Source organism: Dasypus novemcinctus, chromosome 18 (genome assembly GCF_030445035.2).
Source record: "Dasypus novemcinctus isolate mDasNov1 chromosome 18, mDasNov1.1.hap2, whole genome shotgun sequence".
Taxonomy (NCBI): domain Eukaryota; kingdom Metazoa; phylum Chordata; class Mammalia; order Cingulata; family Dasypodidae; genus Dasypus; species Dasypus novemcinctus.
This window is the reverse complement of record NC_080690.1, coordinates 82,930,563-82,953,289: the sequence shown is the minus strand read 5'-3', so window position 1 is coordinate 82,953,289 and position 22,727 is coordinate 82,930,563. Positions and strand designations below refer to the sequence as shown.

Genomic DNA, 22,727 nt, shown 5'->3' with positions numbered 1-22,727 from the left:
CATTAACACCTTCTAGCTATGAAATCTTCTCCTCAAATTCCTCATAAAACATACAGCAGCATTCCAAAAGTTCTGACCTAAAACACTCAGCAGACACTTCTCTTTGTATTCTTCATGAAATGAGGTTTTTTTAATTACTAGTGTTTAAGTCATTTTTTTACTTGAATCAGACAGTGTCATTTTAGTAAGGATTTCTTTAGTTCTTGGTTTTTAAAATCCAGACTGATTTTCTGCATGTGAGAGTTTTCATTTTAACTGGCATATGATTTGCACATAAAAATTTTAAAAATAGAGTGAAATAATGCAATGCAGGAGGAGACAAAAGAAATGCATTAAGAGAAGTGAAAACATTCTCAAAGAACAATGATCTGTTTTGCAGGAAACAAATCTCACCTTGAAATTTACACAGGAAGATTATGCATAATTGCATGAAAGGATCTATTTTTTTCCTAAAACATTTTTCATTCATGAAAATTTTTAAGTTTTTCATACTATACACATTTCTTAAAACCCATATGATACTAAAACAGGCTAATAAGATAGGGAATTAATAGGTGGATCTGAAACCTGACAAGGAGTCCACGTGTACATCTGGAACCCCCAAGATGGCTGCTGGAGGGACCCCAGCCCTGGGATTCTACTTCCTAGAACAAAGAAATGCCCGGATGTTCTCTAGAAACTTTATCATTGGGTCCTCACAAATTGATGGGTGGGATAATCTATCCAAACTGGGAACAGCTGAAACTCCCCTCCCCTTCCATTAGCAAAGGGGTGAAATAATTCACAATTTTAAAGCAAACCGTGAGGCTTTAGTGTGCTCTCTTGCCTTCCTCTTTTGCCTGCAGACCTGTCCTGCCCTCTGCATGCTTCTGTCACCATTTTTCCTCTGCCATGTGGCCACACAAGTAACCCTGGGAACTTATAACCTATAATGGGGAATTATAGCTTGTAAATTAGCCCTCTTCATCCCTTTTCATTTCCTTCTGCACTTCGTGGGGCCCCTGCTCTGTTATTTTCTGTTATTTTCTCCCATTTCTCTTCCCTCCCTACCTGAATAAATTACTGGCCGAACTCACCCAGCATGCTCTTGAAATTCATTTCTGCAGCATAGCAAAAAACCTAGATAGAATCTAGTAACAGTACCAGCAGCAACTGAAAATGAAAGCTGAATTTGGTGCATATGTGCTTTCTACCTCAAGGTAACAAAAGTGTGTGGCAAAACATATACCACCAATAGTGCTCCACAATATGTACTTCTATTTAGCCAGCATTTATTATAGTAAACTATTCTTAAGATTCATTCACTATTTATAAATGTTCTGGTATGCATTCTTTATAGTGAAGTGTTAACACATCACATATTATTTATTTTAGCAAATCAGTATATTTTCTGGATTTAATTATAGAACGTTAACTTAGTTTTGGAAATTGATTTGCAAACACACTTTTTCCATTTCGTACTATGGCATGTTGCCTACCTAGCTGAATATATAATGTCAGTTTATTCTAAGGCTGTCAACATGCTTAATTTACTTACGTGTTCATTTTAAGCAAATTGCTCACTATGTAAAGGAACTTGTATTTCAGAGGTGCTTGATCTATCTACCAAAAAAAATTGGAAAGTACTTTATTATAAAATGCTCCTAGAAGTCTTAATTGTGTTTATTTTTAAAAAATTGTAATGTTAGGCTTGTGTGCATGGAAGTATTTAAGTACATCATTATTGTAGATTAAAAGTTGTATATGATAAGACATTTTATTTCTACTGTATATTTTTACTGAATGGTCTATGTCTTTTCTAAGGCAAGCATGAATAAAATTAGGTTAAATGTAGCATGTGACATCACAATCTCTTAGAAATTTGTTTATCTATTTTATTTTACTGAACATTTTCTCTATCTTTGGTTATCTTACCCTGTTTAAAGAAAAAGGACAAATAGAACATATCCAGCAAAAGAAAGTGATAAATGTAATCTGAATTTTTACACACAGTAAGTGTATATATTTTAGCACCTGACTTTTTCCAAGGTGAAAGAACAAGTTGTTTTCTAACAGTTTGCAGTTTAAGATATACTTAAAGGTTTTATTAAAATATTAAATGTTGTCAGGTCTGAACATTATGTTTAAATAGGCCTCGATTTATCACAATGACAGATAAGTTAGTAAAATAGTTAGAAAAAGACTTAACTTCTAAAGGAGCAGTTGCTGTGTATTTTTTCTTAAACAATAAGGATTTGATGAAGCCACTTTGATAAGACTCAGATTCTTTGTTTTTTATAAACACATCTATTATCTCAAAAGGAATTTTATATCCTTCCACTCCAAACAGAAGAGCGATTTAAGAAATTGTGTTACTTTAACTGAAAGTACATCATTTGGTAAAGAGATCTTATTAGTATAGTTTATTACAGATTGAGGTGGCAACTTGACAGTTTTTTCTGCTGTAAGTTACTTTATCTAATTAACATCAACTCCTAGATTTCCACTTAATGTTTTCCTGGAATCAGTCATTTACACTGAAATCTTTCAGTTTGGAAAATCCTTTTACAAACTTCCCATAACCATCCTTAGCCATGTAGACTAGTTAGTTACTTCATCTCAAGGTAAATTTCACCTTTAAATAAACTTATTGAATTACAGCCAGCAGCATGTGAACTTACTTACACTAACTCTTCTACAACCTTCCACATCCATTCAAGTCTTGTCCTACATATTTCCGCACTGTTTTTATGAAAACCAGCCATTTTATCTTGGGGCAAAACACACTCTCTTAAACAAGCTTTCAGAAACCTTCTCCTTCTTTCTTATCCCTTTTTAAAATATACACACATTTGGAAAAAGATACTTAGATTACATAAATATTATAAGAATCATATCCCTTTAAGTCTTGTCTTATGGCCATCATTCTGTTCTGTGAAGAACTAGTCATTTCAATTTTGGCAAAATAATTAATTTTTTAGGAGGTACTGGGGATTGAAACTGGGACCTTGTACATGCAAAGCAGGTGCTGAACCACTGACCTACACACACTCTACAAAACAATTGTTTTAAAAATTTTGTAGTAGTTTAACCAAAAACTTACAATTTTCATCATCTTAAAGATTTAACACACTGACATTATCTTATTTTATTAGTATCCATATAAAACTAGGGACATTGCCCTAAGTAGAATAAAATTAAAATAATGATAGCTGACATAATAACTATTTCCTTCTATCTTTTCCTCCATAGGTTAAAAGTTCTTTGTTTTCATAATATGTTCAATTTCTGAACCTCAAAAGCATCCTGACTCAGGCTCTGGAGAATGTATTGTAATTGTTTGGTTTTAATTATAATTTGGAAAACCATTTTCATAGATTTTAAGGGTATTTTTCTTTACATGCTGAAATTTGGACACTGGATTATTACTTTAATCTCAAAACTGTTAAAATTTAATTGGGGCCTTACAGGATAGACTGTACAAAATCAGGTTTACTCAGTAACATTTTCTTTGTCCCCACCACTCTTAATTTCTAGGCCAAGTAGAGATAGTTCTAAGCTAAAATTACTTTCTCTTGTCCTGGAGAGGGGAGGGGCAGGGTTGTTCAAGGAGCCTAGGAAAAACCTTTTTTCCTAAAAAGTTATTCAGTTTAAAAGATAATAAATTGTAACAGCACTAATTAATTAATGTGGTTATCCAGGTTGAATTAGAATGAACATGGAAACAGAACAGAGAACATTAATGTTGTTAAGTTTTTTAGTACTATTCCTTGATTTTTTCCCTACATAATATAGCAAAACTATACAAATGAAACTGTGAAAATACATTTTGTACTAACAGATTTGTTGAAATACTTAAAACACTTTAGTTAATGTATTTTTAAACAGTAATATACAGTATTTTAAACAAGGATTAATGGCACATATAGGTATGGCACTATTTCCAAGAAAAAAAATGTATTATATACAACTTAATTCTATATGAATTTTGAAATTTATGATGGTATTTTGTATTTACACTTTTCATAAATACTTTGAAATTAGGTATATATGCAAATTTAGTTTGTACAAAGCTTGGAAAGAAGTTTTTTCCTATAAATGAATTATGTTTATTTATGAAGACACAAATGTGGAAAAAGGTTAAATTTAATTTTCACAAAGAAGCCAGAACTAGCTCTGCTGGTCCAGGAGTGAGGGAAAGGAATTCTAGTGACTTTGGCTTTGGCATGCCAAGAGTTTCAAAAGTGGTGCCAAAATGAGGGGGACCAATGATAAGAAGCAGGGGTGGGGTCAAAATGAGAAGAGTCAATGGTGAGAGTTGGGGGTTGGGCCAACAGTGAAAGTGGCTCCAAATTTGAAAATCACCCAAGGGTTGAAAGCAGCCCCCAGCACCCACAGCCTGCCAGAATGTAGAGAGTATGGGAGCAGGGACTGACAGTGGGAACTGAATAACTTAGGTGATTAAAATACGCTGTGACTCCTGAAGCACCCAATAATTGGGGAACAGGGGAGGAACTAGTTCATTAGGTTTAGGGTATAAATGTCAGTGTTTCTTGCTTTTTGGCATGCTGGCCATTTTATCCAGGTTGCATGTCTGTTCTTGCAAGATCCTTAATAAAATTCTTTTCTTCTCCACAATTGGTTGAGCTTTGTTTTCTTACAGGTACAGCTTTCTTTCTAACAATCTTGGGGGCTCATCCAGGATCCAAAGATTCAGAGGGGGTCTTCCAGGGTGGACCAGGGAAAGGCACACCTTGATGACTGAGCAGTCTTGGACTCCACCACTGGGGGCCCATATCTACAGCTGGAAGGACCTGAGACCAGATACTTAGATCTGCTGATTGTGGATGAGAAAAGGAGAAGGGAAAACCTGCCTCTCACTGACCAGGTAACCCTGTGGATGGGCCAAGGTAAGAAAGGGACTGTTAAGTACTGCCTTGCTGGTGGGGAAATTCTGATGAGTCTGGACTTGAAAGAAGCCCAGACAAGACTCAGAATGGGGAACAGAGGCAGATGGTCAACTGGGGAGTGGGTATCTGTAAGATCTCGCAGGAACATTCCTGCAGGTAGTCCATTAGGGAGGATGTTGGAGCATTGGACAAATAATGAGTGGACTAAGGGAAAGGAAATATCTGGTCAAAATTGGGGCAGATGAGGATTGGCTCTGTGCCAACCTTGCTTTCATAATTGTTTTTGTGTTTTTCTGATTATTCAGTGTATGTTTTAATTTCTCTGGGTGGTAATATTAAAATGACAATGAAAATTCTTAAAAGAGCTCTATTCAAATGGCTAAAAATTAAAAAATGAAACATTAATAAAGGAAATCTAATTTTAATACTTTTTAAATTAAAGTTAATACATCACAAAGACTGTTACATTAAAAACATTAAAAAACATACTGATATTCTACTATAAAACTATTTAGACTAGTAAATGAAGAAATTGTAATACTGAGGTGGAGAAAGTGGAAATCTAAATTGGGAAGAATGGTTTATTCTTTTTTCACAGAACAGAATGAGGAATATGAAACTTAAGTAAATACTGAAAGGCATAAGTTTGTTTAAAAGAATGTGTTTTTTCCTAAGATAAGATAGCTGGTTTTCATAAAATCAGGATGGAAGTATGTAGGACAAAACTTGAATGCATATGATGATTTGTAGAGGGTATTGTAGAAGGTAGCATTAAGTAAGGGAATGTGTTTTGTGAAGGTAGAATTTATCAAGATGAAGCAACTATGTGGTTATGGATAGTTATAAGAAGTTTGTAGAAACAGTGTTTAAACCAAAATATTTGAATGGCTAATTCCAGTACATTATTATTAAACAGAAACTGAATTGATTTTAATATCAAAAAGAAGCTTCATAACAGGAAAAACTGTCAGAGGCCACCTCAATCTGCATATTAAAGTGTTGGTAAAGGAAGATAATCTTGATTCCATTGGGCATGTGTATTGCTGAAGTAAAATATGTGTTACTTAATGTCATCATGGTGAAGATGTATACATAAAAAGCTCCATGGTGCTGACTTATGCTATGCACAAGACCAGTGGAATACTGGAGCCAACCTTTGTAGCTTCTCTCTAGGGTCAAAGGTGCTGCGGCATACTGGCTATGGGAAGGACATACTAAGTGGAACAGTAATTACCATAGTGCTGTGTGTAGAACATAAATATAATTGGTGTCATGGCCTGCTCCCATGTAGAGGCAACTTGTATGGTGTTGCAAGCCTGGAGTTTAGATCTCTTAATTGCAACTCAAAAAGTAACTTATGCATTCATTAGTGCATTGATTGGTGTTAAGTACTGTACCTATATCTCTCCTATTCTATATATACACTTGATTATGGGGACATCTTTTCTAGATCATATGCATAGCGATGTGGAACATGGTCAAAAGTCCTGGTAGACTTCATTTCCTAAGTAGTTAATGAACATGTTTAATCCAAGTCTCCCTCCTAGCCCTTATTCTAAAACCTGTCCCACTCATATCCTGGGGAGGACTGGCAAACCCACATGCCATCCTGCCAGGGCTAAGCATTTTCCCACCAGGAAGGAAGCAGTAAATGAGGTGGCCGGGATCCACTTCAGCTTAACCCCTTCAAGATAGTCTATGGGTAATCTTTCCTCACCCAGGACCGGGAAACCAGTTTCTGATGAAAACCTGAAAAATAAAGCCCAGCAACTTTGAGAGGTTGCAGGCTTTAGGCACCTGGCCTTTTCTAATTTTGTGGTCCAGCATCCTTTCAATGATACCCTATGTCCTCCAAATTCTAATTAAGTTTATTTCCTCCATCTTGTTAGCCATACTAGAATGTGAGCCAGTTTCATGCAGGTTGCCATAATCATCTTCCTCCAACCAGAATAGAATAGCAGAAGGGATTGACACCTTTTCAGGTAAGGCCTACTGCCCCTAACCAGCAGGAAGCAGTTACAAAAGAGTGACCATGACTATGGTCCTTCAGCATCCCTTTAAGAATGAAGGTGTAAGCTCTCAGGGAGAGATAAGAGGCTTTAGAGGGGCACAAACAGGCATTTGTGCAAACTTCTGTTCTGGCCCTCTCTTCCCTTGAGAAGCCTTTCCACCTGTTTGTTAACAGTGATAAAGGGACAACCTTCAGGATTCTGATCCAAATCTGGAGAAGTCAAAGGAGGTCTTTAGCCATACGTTCCAAGATTTTGGATGCCGCCTTTGGGGGATGGCCAGGCTGCATTCAACCTGTGGCAGCAACTACTCTCCTAGTAGAAGAGAGCAGGAAGCTGACTTTTTTGAGAGCCTTAGTCATTAGCACCCCTCATCAGGTCAGAACTGTTCTGTTTCAGAAAGCAGGAAGGTGTTGGTGACTGATTGCCGGATTCTGAAGTATGAAGCTATCCTAATGGAAAAAATTACTTGGCATTGACACCAGCCCATACCCTAAACCCAGCCTCCTTCTTTTGGAAGGGATCTGATCAAATGGAGGGTCCTGAGCATGACTGTTTTGACTGATTGAGTATCAGACCCCAGTCCAATCTGACCTTGGGGACCTTCCCCTGAACTTGGGAGGAAAATTATTCATAGATGGGTCCTCCAGGGTCCTAGAAGGAAGGAGGCACAAGAGCTATGCAATTATGCATGGACTAACTTGTGTGGTGAAAGCAGGTGACCAATTGTCCAATGACTGGTCAGCTCAAACTTGTGAATTGTATGTATTAAAACAAGCCCTCAAGTTATTAGAGGAAGACTATGGTACAGTCTACTTGGACTCTATGTATGCCTTTGGGGTAGTCTACAACTTTGGAAAATTTGAGAAAAGAGGGAATTGATTAACAGTAAAGAAAAAAGGGCTAGTCCATGGGAAAATAATAAAACAAGTATTGGCCAATCTACTTTTACCCAGGGAAATATCAGTGTTGCATGCAAATGACATCAGAAAAGTCATACCTTTGAGGCATAGGGTAATAGGTTAGTAGATGAAGAGGCTAGGGAAGCCTCCCTTAGTTGTCCTTTGAAGTTGATGATCCTGATATCCTCAATTCCCGAAGACTTTGGGGCCCCCTGCATTATCTGAAAAGGAAGTGAAAAAGCTGGAGCAGTTAGGAGTGACTCTAGATGATCAAGGGAGGTGGCTTCTCCCAGATGGCCAGCAAATGTTGAATAAACAAGTGTGAGAGAGGAATTAGCAGTCTTATACCATGGGATTCATTGAGGGGTACAGGCCATGTGTGAACTGGTCCGTAAGTATTTTGGAAGAGTGGGCCTTTATGCTATAGCTAAACAGTAAGTGAACGATGCATAATTTGGCAAAAGGTTAATAAGCAAGTCTTAAGAAAGCAAGAACAAGGGGACAGGAGCTGGCCCTCCAGTCTCGAAGCCAAACTCAGCATGTAAATGCACTGCCTTCCCCCCAGCATGGGACATGACTCCCAGAGATGAGCCTCACCGGCACTGAGGGATCACTACCAAGTACCAACTGATGATGTAACTAGAAAATGACCTTGAATAAAAGGGTCAACTCAGACCAGCAGAATATCCCTGTCTACATATAATAACAGGAGTTAAAAATGTTTTTTGACCTAAATCAAGGGGGAAATGGAAAGGACAAATGAGTTTATATGGCTATGAATCTCTAAAAAAGAGTCTGGAGGTTGTCAGAAGGATTGCCCTTATGCACACCTGAGCAGAGTCTCAGAGACAGATAAAGTAGATACAACCCCAGGTATTGGTCCTTCTGAGGGCTAAAGAGACTGACAGGTTTTATGGTCATGGCAGATGGAGTTCACTGCCATGTCAGTTGGCCCTTTTTTGGAGTTGGTGTTTCTGCATGATGGAGCTGGACTCAGATGTGATCTCTTTTTATAAGCCTTTCCTGTTACTTTACCAGAATTGTAGTTGGTGCTGGGGTTTAAGATATATCTAGGGGATCTGAATCTCTGGACTGAAAATATGATAGCCAGGCCCTGAGCCTCAACAGACTTCAGCTCCTACACTCTGATTTACTGGACTTACCCCACTCAGCTAACATGGAGTTGAAGAATGTCAACCACCACACCATGGAGCCAGGAGTGCCTACAACTGAGAGCGGGAGGATTGCATCCAGCATCCATGTGGAGTCTGAGCCCCTCTTCACATAGATGTGGAATGGACACTGCCAATCCAAGTTCCACAGGATGGAGGAACACTGTAAGGATTTGAGCTGACTTACTATATTCCATTCATGAACTATTGTGGTTAGTAATCAAAGAAAATGTGGCATTGGTGTGGAAAAAGTGGCCATGGTGGCTGCTGGGTGCAGGGAATGGGAAGAGGAGATGAAATGTGGAGGCATTTTCGGGACTTGGAGTTTTCCTGGGGGGTGTTGCAGGGACAATTACCGGACATTGTGCATCCTCCTGTGGTCCCTGGATGGAGCATGGGAGAGTGTGGGCTGTGATGTGGACCATTGACCATGGGGTGCAGAGATTCCCAGAGATGTATTCACCAAATGCAATGGATGTGTCATGATGATGGGGGAGAGTGTTGCTGTGGGGGGAGGAGTGGTGGGGTGAGGTGGGTAGAGGGTGAACGGGGACCTCATATTTTTTTAATGTAATATTTTTTAAAAATTAATTAAAAATTAAAAAAAAGAAGAGCTGACCCTCAGGCCATTCCAGAGGATTAAGGTATGTTTTGGTTATAGTAGATCATCTGACAGGATGGGTGGGGGCATATCCTCTGGCCACAGCTACAGCATCAGGAACTTCTAATATTATCCTTAAACAAATCATTCCTCATGGATTAGTGGAAAATATAGACTCAGACAATGGTAGCCACTTTACCACCCATGTACTCCAGAATTTTATGTGAAGCCTGGGTGTTACATGGAACTTCCATACACCTTGGCACCCACGGTCTTCAGGGAGAGTGGAGAGACTGAACCAGACTTTAAAGAAGCATCTTTCGAAGTTGGTCTTAGGAACAAAGTTACCCAGGATTAAGTGCTTCCCCATAGCCCTATTGGGGATTAGAACCGTCCCTAGGAAAGTACTGGGAATCTCTCCTTATGAAATGCTTTCTGGCTTGCCTTTTCCTAGAAGGATTAGAGATCTCCCATCCTTAGAGTAGAAGGATCTCTTCTGTAAGAATTACATTCTGGCTTTGTCCTCTACTTTGTCATCCCTCAGGCATCGTGGTTTGCTTGCCCACACCCTGCCTCTTGAATTCACTGTCCACCAACACCAACTGGCAGTTGAGTCCTAATCAAATCATGGAAGGAGTCCAAACTTCAGCCTACATGGGAAGGACCATATCAAGTCCTGCTGACAACTTAGACTGCAGTCTGGAGAGCAAGAAAAGGCTGGACCCACTATTCTTGAGAAAAAGGACCTGTACCCCACCCAAACGATGAGTATCCAACATCACCATCTGAATCCTGGGAAATAACTGCAACTCCCAATCCCTTAAGGCTCACTCTGAGAAGGCAGTAGTTGGGAGGGCATATCAGAAAGGGAGCAGGACTACTCAGACTCTATATCAGTGAACTTTGCAGGAAGATATCCCTCCACTTAGAGGGAAGACTATTATCTATAAGCAACTTGTCTAGTGCCTTAAGAGACAAGCAGATGAAGTATTTAAAGTTTCTGAAAATGAGAATAATTATACTGACTATGAGGTTTCAGATTCAGGTTATGACAAAAATGTTAAATTGATAGTAAATATAACCAACGGTCAGGAGTCCCAGACCATGCAGTTTGATGCCTGCAAAATAATAGACTGTGGGAATTTCAAGCACCAGCGATGGCTGAGTGGGGAAAATAAATACCTATGCCCAGAGCCAGTGGGGAATGGTTACAGTCAAGCCCCCCCTTTCCCCTTCTGGAATGAAGTATGGTGGGTAACCAGTATAAGGGATGGACCATAAATATGGGATGAGTCTCACCATGTTCAAGGCCATTAAAAGGTAAAAATATCCTTTTATAAAGGTAATACTCTGCCAGTCTGCAATAGTCTTCAGTAGTAACAACTATTACTAGTAGTAATAATTATCCAGTAGTGCGGTCACCCCTCGGGCTGAAGTGTGGTTTGCTGGCCTGGCAGGGGAGCAGCCGCGGTAGGCCTAATTCCGCTGCCCCCATAATAGGGTGGTTGGTCGGGCCCACCGCCACCCCTGAAGGAAGCTCAGCATGGGCGCAGAGTGCCCTCGGGTCTCCCCTTCTCAGCAGCCATGCTTCCGCGGCCGCCCCTCCTCCCAGATGGCGCCACCCGATGCCTTGTGGGGTGGCACCCTTCTTCTTCCTTCTCCCTGCGCAGGCGCAGGGCAGAAAATTCCAGTCTGCCCTTTTCCCCTCCCCCGACAGCAGCAACAGCCAGGCGTGGGCGGAGAAATCCAGTCTACCCTTTTCCCCTCCCCTGACCGCAGCAACAGCCAGGTGTGGGCGGAAAAATCCAGTCTGCCCTTTTCCCTCCCCCCGACAGCAGCAACAGCCAGGCGTGGGCGGGAAACTCCAGTCTGCCCTCCACCCCAGCAACAGCAGCCACCAATCCCTAAACCCTGCCCCTTCCCCCAGCAACAGTGACAGCCAATCCCTAACCACCACCCCTCCCCCATCCAGTACCGTCCACTGACCTTTCACCGGCAACCAATCAGAACAGGGCGTGGCTTCAACCAATCAGCCTTCCCCAGCCCCTATAAAACTGTTGCCTCTCCCACAATAAAGTGGACTTGCGTGTTTACCTTGTCTCCGCGGTAGTTTTTCTGCCGTGCGCCCTCCAGTCCTGAGTGCCCCCGACAAGGGCCTGGCCTCCCTTGTCCCCAGTTCGTTGCCTGCTTCTCCGGGCGACCCCTTCGTCGCCGGCTTCTCCGGGCGACCCCTTCGTCGCCGGCTTCTCCGGGCGACCCCTTCGTCGCCGGCTTCGCCGGGCAACCCCGTCAGCCGAACCGCGCAACCCCTTGTGAGACCGATCCCTCGTCTGCTGCCGGACCGACCCCTCGTCCCAAGCGGGACCGACCCCTTGTCCAGAGCTGGACCGACCCCTCATCCGCAGCCAGACCCCACCTCTACCGACCGAGCAAGCCGTCGCAGTTGGCGCCCAATGTGGGGCAAGGCAACCCCACCACAGCCTCACTCCATAACCTGGCGGCCCCCCCCCTCCTCTCTTCTCACTGTGGGACTTCTCTCATGCAACATTGCTGCTACCTGAGCCTTGGCTACCTCATACGATCCATGGCGGTCTGGGAGAACCGCTGGATGGCTTTCTCCTTCCATGTCGGGGGCTTATACCGACCTGCTATGATTAAGAGGAGCCTTGGATTTCTCGGGAGCGCGCACTTGCACGTCTGAAGTAATCCTACCACAGCCCTACCCCCTCCTCTCTTCTCACCTTGGGACTTCTCTCGTGCAACATTGCTGCTACCTGAGCCTTGGCTACCTCATACGATCCACGGCGGTCTGGGAGAATCGCTGGATGGCTTTCTCCTTCCATGTCGGGGGCTTATACCGACCCGCTATGATTAAGAGGAGCCTTGGATTTCTCGGGAGCACGCACTTGCACATCTGAAGTAACCCTACCATAGCCCTACGCTCTCCTCTCTTCTCACCCCTATCTTTTCGCTCTGCATTGCTGCTCCTGAACCTTGGTGACCTCATATGATCCACGGCGGTCTGGGAGAATCGCTGGATGGCTTTCTCCTTCCATGTCGGGGGCTTATACCGACCCGCTATGATTAAGAGGCGCCAATAAAACTCTCAGGAGCGCGTGCCTGAGCACCTCCACCCCTGCCTTCACCTCTGCCTCCTCCCCTCTGCGCTTGCTCCCCTTTGCCTTGCTCCACTGCTCGTCGTCCCGCCCTCCCCTCGTCGGGGCCTTCTCTTGGCCCGTGACCACCGTCGGAGCCCCACCGGCTCCGACCCCTCGTCTCACCGCGCACCTCGGCTCCCATTGCCGTGCTCTCAAGGTAAGGGCCCCTTTGCTTATCGGCTCCAAAAGGCCATTAGCAATGGGTAACATCCTATCTGCTAAGCAAGCCCCACAAGTTCGGGCCCTCGCCGGTCTCCTAGACACTCACCGGTGTAAGATCTCTTTGAAACAGCTTCAAGTGTATTGGGACCTTCTTCTCCCCTTTAATCCGTGGCTTACCACGTGTCAGCTTTGGGACCCGGACCCCTATACTCGCCTTATAGATAGGGTCACTTCTGCTGTGGAGCAGGAAGGTAAAAGATTCCCTCCTGGCTTATTACTGGCGCTTTTTATCATCCACTCCTGCCTTCAAGGCACCCCTACCATTGACTCCCCCCGGCCGAGCCACCGCCGCCGCCGTGATTGTCAGGACAGCGACTTTAACAGAGACCCTGATTGGAATTCTGATACCGACTCCGATTCTGACTCTGAGTCATTTGTTGAGCGCCTTAATAACGCGCTCGAAAATTGTCCCCCTAAACAATGTAATCTAGCAGTGCCGAGCGCCGGTGAAGATGGTGAACTTCTGCCTTCTTCCTCGCTCGTAAAGGGGAGGTCCCTTTGCCCCTCTCTCCCCCCGACGACTTCCTGCCTGGGTGGGCCGGAAGCTCCCTCCCCGCCATTTTGTAGCACCGCTGGGGATGGCCCGCAGCCATTTTGTAACACCGCATGGGCAACGGCTCCTCTCGCGCCCTCCGCGCCAGCGGCCCCCCCCGGCTCCGCCTCCCCCTGGCAGCCCCCTCCATCTGATCCGTGGCAAGCTGCCGCATGCACGGCCCCCTCTAGCCTATTTTTGGACCCGTATTCCTCCCCCGTCGGGGCACCTCCGCCTACCTCCCTGCCGCCTCCTACCACCTGCTTTCCCCTCAACGTAACTCCCACCCCTCAGCGCCCCTTTCCATGGTACCCACATGATGCGGAAAGTGTTAAACAGCTCCGCAAGGCCGTTAAGGAGGATGGGTTAGGCAGCCCTTATGCTCAGCATTTGTTAGAGGAGATGTCCACCCTTCTGTGCATCCCCCTCGATTGGCTCCAACTGGCCCGTGCCATCCTCACGCCTGGCCAGTTTATAAATTGGCGCGCCCATTTTCATGCCGAGGCTGAAAAGCAGGTTGCGGCCAACGTCGCAAGGGGTGTTAATCACCCACCAGAAGCCTTCACCGGCACCGGTCAGTTTAGCCAGGCTGCGGCCTACTACCGTGCTCCGGCTGGCTTCTGGCTTCAGATTCGTGAGGTAGCCCTACGGGCCTTTCGCGCCTGCACTGCCAGTAGTGCTGACAAGTTCACTAAGCTCACACAGACCAAGGATGAGGACTTTTCTACCTATGTTTCCAGAGTCCTCCGGGCATGTGAGCGCAGGGTCCACGATGAACAGGCTCAGTGCGCCCTCGCCCGTGAAATTATCCTTGAAGGGGCCAGCCCCATTTGTCGACAGGCAATCGCTCCCGTGAGAGAAAAGTCGATAGACAATTGGGTAATTGCCTGTAACGGCCTTGACCAACAGGCTGCTTCTTTCGCCAAGGCTGTCACGACAGCCATGGCACTTAACTCCTCTTGTTTTAGATGTGGCGAGCCAGGACATTTTGCCCATGAATGCCTGGCAGTCTCTGCACCGCCGGGCCCTCCTGTTCCTCCCCCCCCACTGCCCCGACAGGGCCCTTCTACCCCCTGCCCCCGCTGCGGCCGGGGGTACCATTGGGCTCGCGACTGCCGTATGCAGCCTCCCCTGCAGCGGCAACAGCCATCTTTAAACTCCAGGAGGGGCAGGCCTCAGCCCCACCCCAAAGAGGCTCCCCATCCCAACCTTCCAAAGCCCTGATGTGGACAGTCCCCATCACGTCCACCAGGCCTACCATGAGGTTTAAGATTCACCACTGCTGGTATTCTGGGACCCTCGACTCAGGTGCAGAGGTCTCTTGTTTCCCTGCTCATTTCGCCGCCCAGTGGTCTGTTCAAGAAGGCCCTTCTGTCCAAGGGGCCACTGGCTCCTCTACCTCCCTTCGTGCCAGTCACCCTATTGCCTGGGAGGATGGTGAGGGATGTGTGGGCACATTCCGGCCCCTCTTCCTTAGCACCCTTGATACTATACTTTGGGGGCGAGATGTCCTGGAGGAGTGCGGTGTTCAGTTAGCCACTCAGCCCCCCCAATAGTTTGCGCCACTGCTCAATTAACACCTCCCACACCCACTCCTCTGCGGTGGGATACAGAGGAGCCTATTTGGGTGGAGCAGTGGCCCTTGCCATCCCACAAACTCCAAGCTCTTTGTGAGTTGGTTCGAGAGCAGCTTGAAGCTGGACATATAGAACCGTCCACAAGTCCCTACAATTCGCCCGTTTTTATCATTAAAAAGAAGGCCACTGGCAAATACCGCCTCCTACATGATTTGAGGGAGATTAATAAGCATATCCTCCCCATGGGAACTCCCCAACCGGGACTCCCTCACCCAGTGGCCATTCCTAAACACTTTTTTGTGGCTACTCTAGATATTAAGGACTGCTTTTTTTCCATTCTGCTTCACCAAAAGGACCGCCCGCGCTTTGCCTTTACTGTTCCTGTCCCCAACCACCGAGGGGCAGCCGATAGGTATCAGTGGAAAGTCCTTCCACAAGGCATGCGCAATAGCCCGGCCATCTGCCAGCTGTATGTGAACGCGGCAGTCGCCCCCTTGCGAGATCTGGGCTACCTCATTCACTATATGGATGATGTCCTGGTCGCATGTGAGACCCATGAGAAGCTGCAGTATGTCCTCTCTCAACTTCGGCATAATCTGTCCGCCATTGGCTTAACAATCCAGAATGACAAGGTCAAATTTGAACCCCCCTTAACCTTCCTGGGGTTCCATATCTCCCAGCATGTAACCCCAATGGCTGTGCGACTAAATGTGCCAGACCGAGTCACCCTCACAGAGCTCCAGCAGCTCTGTGGGAATATCAATTGGGTCCGTCCGGCTCTGTCTGTTACCACAGCACAGCTCCAGTCATTATTTGCTCTCTTACAAACCAGTCATAAACCCCCCTCTGCCGTGTCCGCAAAGATAGCCATCACACCAGAGGCTCGAGCCACCATTGCCGCTGTAGATAAGGCCCTTAATAACTGCTGCCTCCAGCGGTTCGATCCCCAGCGGCCTCTCCAGGCATTGGTCCTCCCCACCAAGGGAACGCCCACTGGAGTTCTTTGGCAGGACGGGCCCCTCCTCTGGCTCCATCCTTCTAAAAGCAAGATGCAAAAGATCTGCCCCGCAGTAAGACTATGGATCGCTCTCGCAGCCGATTTAGTGCAGCTGTCCGTCCATACGTTTGAAACTCAGCCTGCTGTAATTGTTTGGCCGCTTAATGCAAAAGAAACCACCTCCCTCATTAGGGATAATGAGCAAATGCAGGTGCTGTGTGAGGGATTTGCAGGCGATTTCAATTGCCATTTCCCTAGTCACCGCCTACTCCAAGGCGTGTCCAAATTTCCCTTCCGAAGTCCTTTTTTCCCCTTCCCATCTTCCTCCCCCTTTCTGAGGTCCGTCACTATTTTCACGGATGCGTCTAGAACTAAGTACTCCATGGTTGTGTACCTGGACGGAGTCGCAGAGCCGAAAGTCTTTACGCATCTTAACCTACACTCCGTCCAGACGGGAGAGCTTTTGGCTATTGTAGAAGCGCTTCGCGCCTTCCCCTGTGAACCTGTTAACATCTTTACAGATAGCCTCTATTCTCTGCAAGTCTGCAGGGTCTTGGCATTAGCTACATTCTTCCTGACCTCCTCTCCTATTGATGAGGCACTGGATGCCCTTAAGACCCTTCTTGAAAAACGCATGGCACCCTGGTATATTGCTCATATCCGGAGCCACTCCGGGTTGCCTGGCCCCCTAGCGGCAGGCAACGACACCGCGGATCAGACGGTCTCCGCCCTTGCCCTTGATTCGGTCGGAGATGCTATCAATCAGGCTAAATCCTTACATTCGAGGTTTCACTTTTCTGCCGCCTCACTCCACCACCTTTTGCCTGAGTTGCCAATTGAGACTTGTAAGCACCTAGTGCGGACATGCAAAACCTGTGCCCCCTTCCTGCCTCTGGGGCCTCTGCAACCGCAGGGGGTGAATCCCCGCAGCCTTAGGCCTAATTCCAGGTGGCAGATGGATGTCACGCATGTCCCGTCCTTTGGACGCCTTAAGTTCTTGCACGTTATAATTGACACCTTCTCCCACATGTGCTATGCAGTCCCCTTGCCTGGGGAGACTGCTAAGCACTGCATTAAGGCCCTTCGGCAAGGGATTCTCTTCATGGGGGTCCCCTGGGACCTAAAGACGGATAACGGCCCTGCTTATCGCAGTGAATCCTTTGCGAGGTTCCTTCAGCTCTACCAAATCGCCCACCATTTTGGTATCCCATATAACCCACAAGGACAGGCCATTGTGGAGAGCTCCCATCACCGTCTGAAACAACAAATTGAAAAACAGAGGGAAATCCTCCCTCACGCTCCTCCCGGAGACATCATTACCGCTGTCCTAATCCATCTAAATCTCTTGACCTTTGATAAGGATGGTCTCTCGGCAGTCCATAGGCATTGGGGCCCCTCGTATCGCCCCACACAGGCCCCCCTGGTCCTTTGGAAGGACCCTCAAACAGGTCAGTGGCGTGGCCCATGCCCCCTTCTTACCCAGGGCCGAGGTTTCGCTTGTGTCTTCCCGCAGGATGCCGCTCAGCCAATCTGGGTCCCCGGGAGATACGTCAAACCCGCCACCTCAGCAGCAGATGTCCCGCAGGGCACAGCGCCAGATGCGAGTGATCCAGCACCAACTGAGCCAGCTCACCCTCCACCATGAGAGGCAACCATCCAACCCTGAAGTCCATTCACTGCTCGCACTCTACCGTCAGTGCAGACGCCGCAACCCTCACCATGCTGCCGAGCCAATTAACATAGTCTCTCTCCTTCTCCTTATGCTCTCCCTCGCCACCTCTGGCCAAGCTAACCCCTCTCACCAGCCCCGCTAAACAGCCCGCAACCCGCTTTCCCCGGACCGCAGCTTGCGGAGCTTCCTCCTGTCTCGACCTCACTCCTCTTCTCAGCCATCCAAAGCGTCCTTTCTCGTCCCCCGCCCCCCTCCTTTTTTCGCTTGAACCCCTACTGCGTTGCAGATTGGGCCGCCCCATGTCGGCCCGCCCCATTAACATCGGCCTCTCTCACGCCCGTGAAGACTTTGGCCTTCTTATTGTCCTCGCCTACGTCTCCACCACTCCCGACGCTGCCGCCACCACCATCGCTGGTGCCCTGATGCGACTTGTCCTCACCACTGCGATCCTCCAGACCATCACACAGTCTGCCTCTACCGCTCTTCGCCGCCAAGAAGAGATCAACTACCTGTAACGCGCTGTCATCCTGGACTTTTAACAAGCAGATGGACCTTATAGCCACCGAGATCAACGAGAATTGGACATTGGCCACCCTTGCTTGCAACGGCAAGATACCGCCCCCCAAATTGTACATTTGTGTCCCCATCATACTCACCTCCCTCTTCAGCCCCGCTTCCCTCATTGCTTACTGCCTCTTGGGCCTCGGCTACTTGTTGCTGCTGCCATCCTGGCCCTTATTTGAAAAGAAGGGGGAAATGCGGTCACCCCTCGGGCTGAAGTGTAGTTTGCTGGCCCGGCGGGGGAGCGGCCACGGTAGGCCTAATTCCGCTGCCCCCATAATAGGGTGGTTGGTCGGGCCCACCGCCACCCCTGAAGGAAGCTCGGCATGGGCGCAGAGTGCCCTCGGGTCTCCCCTTCTCGGCAGCCATGCTTCCGCGGCCGCCCCTCCTCCCAGATGGCGCCACCCGATGCCTTGTGGGGCGGCACCCTTCTTCTTCCTTCTCCCTGCGCAGGCGCAGGGCAGAAAATTCCAGTCTGCCCTTTTCCCCTCCCCCGACAGCAGCAACAGCCAGGTGTGGGCGGAAAAATCCAGTCTGCCCTTTTCCCTCCCCCCCTCCCCCCCCCCCGACAGCAGCAACAGCTAGGCGTGGGCGGGAAACTCCAGTCTGCCCTCCACCCCAGCAACAGCAGCCACCAATCCCTAAAACCTGCCCCTTCCCCCAGCAACAGCGACAGCCAATCCCTAACCACCACCCCTCCCCCGTCCGGTACCGCCCACTGACCTTTTGCCGGCAACCAATCAGAACAGGGCGTGGCTTCAACCAATCAGCCTTCCCCAGCCCCTATAAAACTGTTGCCTCTCCCTCAATAAAGTGGACTTGCGTGTTTACCTTGTCTCCGCGGTAGTTTTTCTGCCATGCGCCCTCCAGTCCTGAGTGCCCCCGACAAGGGCCTGGCCTCCCTTGTCCCCAGTTCGTTGCCTGCTTCTCCGGGCGACCCCTTTGTCGCCGGCTTCACCGGGCAACCCCGTCAGCCGAACCACGCAACCCCTTGTGAGACCGATCCCTCGTCTGCTGCCGGACCGACCCCTCGTCCAGAGCTGGACCGACCCCTCGTCCGCAGCCAGACCCCACCTCTACCGACCGAGCAAGCCGTCGCACAGTAGTAATAACTATTAAGAAGGCAGACAAATTAGAAACTGGGAGTAGAACCAGGGACCAAGCAGTCGCTACAGTATATATAATGGGGTATACATTACAGGAAAAAATCCTCTGGGTAGGTTCGGTGTTCAAGTCCTTCCTCACCCTGTAGATATGACATTGACAATGCCCTCTTCAGATAACCCTTCAGAGATAACAAGGGCAACCCACCAAAGGTCAGTTCGCCAATGCAAAATGATCCCAAAGCAGTCAGGATACTTAAGGCAGAAGATTTAAAGCAGACCATAGAAATAAGACCAGATAGGGAGATGCAAATGCCTCAGTATAATGGGTCAAATACACAGTCCAGAGTCTGAACAAAAGTAACTTTTACACTAGTGCAACAGGCCAACCCACAGCTCATATTGTACATTTCCACTAGGAAGGGAAAAGCATGAAAGGCAGTTTAAGTGCATGATACTCCTCTTCCAGAGTGCTACTCCTGGTAAAAATATATAGTATGTTGTCCTCTCTCTTCCTTCTTGTCAAAAAAGGAAACACCAAAGCCATACCTGCTTCCTGCCTTCGTCCAGGAAGTCACTCTGACTGTCTCTCAAGATGGTAAAAAGGGCTGTAGGCCTTGGGACCATGGCCTTGTGTATACAAGTATGGAACGTGAGTGAGGATATTACTGTCAATATCTCCAATTTGGCCATACCGTGAGCAGACCTTTGGTGGTACTGTGGAAAGGGCATACTCTGACCAGTGTTACCTGAGAAGTGGGGAGGAACCTTTGCTCTAGGTCAATTGGCCATCTCATTTACCCCGGCATTTGAAAAAGAGGAAAAAACACAAAACCAGGGAAAGAGAAAGAAAAGGGTTTCACTCGCTTACTTTGTTGACTGAATTTATCTAGGTAGTATAAGAGTTCCCTGGGAAATCCCTAACATATTTAATGCTAGAATTCAGATAGCTACAGGATTTGAGTCTTTCTTGTTCCAGCAGATCACTGTTAACAAAAATGTGGATAGGATTAATTTGTATATCATAATCAACAAAGATTTATCAATTATACTAGTGATGCAGTTAAGGGAATAGCAGAACAGTTGGGTGTTACTCGCCAAATGGCTTGTAAAAATAAGATAGTCCTAGAATGATGCTAGCAGAAAAAGGGGGCATCTCTGTTATGATTGGAATTAGTTGCTGTACCTTCATCCCTAAAAATATGGCCCCAGACAGGACTATCACCAAGGCCTTGCAAGGATTAACAACTTTATCTGAAGAGTTAGCAGAAAATTCTGGCATTGATAACCCACTCACAGGATGGGTTAGAGCTGGTCTGGAAAATGGAAAGGAGTGGCACTATCTGTCCTGACCTCCCTTATCATCATGACTGGGGAACCCACAGCAGCTGGGTATTGTAAAATCCCATGTTCCTGACAGTGAGCTCAAAAACTCACTGAAACAGCCCTAACCAAACAGATGTCCATACAGTATAAGCAAAATAACTTGTATCCACTTAAGGAGGAAGATTTCTATGATGAAGAATGTTAGAAGGGTATTAGCAGGTTTGAGAAACTAAATTGTGAAATTTAAAAGAGAAACTTAAAAGAAAGAGGGGGATTTGTAGGAAAGTGTGAAGTTTAACTTTCACAAAGGAGCAGCTGGAGCTGGCTCTGCCGAAGGAGGAGGGAGGGAAAGGGTTCTAGCACCGTTGGTGCCACAGGAATTTGAAAAGTGGTGCCAAAATAAAGGGGGCCAATGTTGAGTGCTGGGGATGGGGCCAAAGCAAGAAGGGCCAATGGTGAGAAGTGGGGGCAGGGCCAATAGTGAGTGCAGTGCCAAATTTGAAAAGCGCACCAGGAGTGAAAGTAGTCCCGAGGCTGCAGAGTCCATTGAGCACAGGGAATGCAAAGGCAGCAACTGAGAGCAGAAACTGGTAAGTTAGTTAGACCTCTCGGATAGGCTGTAACTCCTGAAGTACCCAATCAATGGGGAACAGGGGAGGGACCTGTGTTTTAGGTTTAGGGTATGAATGTCAGTGTTTCTTGCTGTTTTGTGTGCCAGCCATTTTATCCAGGTCTTGGGGCCATTCTTGTAATATCATTAATAGAATTCCTTTCTTCTCCACAATCAAGTGAGCTTTTGTTTCTTTCAGATGCTGCTTTCTTTCTAACAGTAAGATTTCTACAACTCAAGAGCTCGCTTCAGCAGCACATATATTTCTACAGCTCCCCAAGTGACTTCTAAGATGCACAAGGATTGCAAATAATTCAATGTGAAGGTTTTATTTTAGGAAAAAACCTTACTGCATTGTCCCTAATGGAAAACCAGTATCACTTGCCATAATAGAAAGCGGTCAGGACAATAAATACAATGAAAAGAGATATAACCAGATAAGCTTTTAGGGACAGGCTTACTCTTTAATGAGAAAGACTGAAAGAAATCTGAAAAAGCAACACTTTGTGAACCTGATTCACTGTAGCCACTGAGCAAAATCCATACCTCCTCATAGCCTCACTGCCCAAGTATTTATAGGCCATGGTGAAAGTACACCTAACACCAGGAGGAAAACACAGTAAATGAGAGTAACAGATTTTATTGCCATACTGTATTAACATACGATTTTAGTCCTCGAAATTCAATTGTGCACCTCCTGGTTATTTTATAGATGGCACAAATTTGGCCCAGAGATCTTGACCAAAGTCAACAAGTAGAGTCAAGGGGAGGGCCTGGACAAGAAGCTACAATTAGAAGGTGGCCAAGTCCATTCCCATCACTCCACTTGCAAAAACTGGGAATGACGAGGGACAACAGCAATTGCATGACAGAGATTTCTGGAATTTGGATTTCCTGCCACTTAACCTTGTAGCAGCCTTCCTGGGACACAAAGCTGCCGGTTATGTGATAAGAAGGAAGTTTAGAGATGATGAGATCCAGCGCATCCTACCTGCAGATCCAGACACTGAGACTCACTCCAGAGAGGAGGAGCGCCTTGTCCAAAGCCCCAGTCAAACTAGGGAGATGATGCTAAGCAGGACAGCCGAGATGTTAGTGCCTTAATTCTCAGGACAACCGAAGGAGGCACTATTATCCTCATTGTGGTACCTTAATTCTCATGACAACACAGGCAGGCACTATTACCATCCTCATTTTACATATGGGAAGCTGAGATCGGGAGCGTTTATACCCTGCCGGAGGGCCCAGAGCTACTAAGGGCAGAGCAGGGTCTCAAAGATCATTTTACAAAAGGGGAAACTGAGGACCGTAGACGGTGAAAGTTACCAGCGCACCGTTCCCGGCGTCTGGGGCAAAGGTTAAGCGCCCTGGAGGAGGGGGCGTGGCTCAAACTTCC

At 46.6% G+C, this 22,727-nt stretch overlaps 1 protein-coding gene and 1 long non-coding RNA gene across 3 annotated transcripts in view; one reads left to right on the top strand and one right to left on the bottom strand.

Moving 5' to 3' along the window:
* Nucleotides 1-22,727, bottom strand: part of LOC131273035 (sulfotransferase 2A1-like) — an 83,057-nt gene that overhangs the window by 59,701 nt on the left and 629 nt on the right. For both annotated transcript variants that reach the window (XR_011646408.1, XM_058280889.2), the window contains exon 2: nucleotides 7,899-8,021. Coding sequence is in view for 1 of the 2 variants with exons in the window: in XM_058280889.2 (XP_058136872.1) it covers nucleotides 7,899-8,021 (123 nt within the window). In the remaining variant the exon portion in view is untranslated. The remainder of the gene's footprint in view (nucleotides 1-7,898; nucleotides 8,022-22,727) is intronic.
* Nucleotides 4,331-11,666, top strand: LOC131274417 (uncharacterized). Its single transcript, XR_009181693.2, has 3 exons — nucleotides 4,331-4,889; nucleotides 8,973-9,137; nucleotides 10,118-11,666. It is a non-coding gene; the product is annotated as an uncharacterized lncRNA (long non-coding RNA).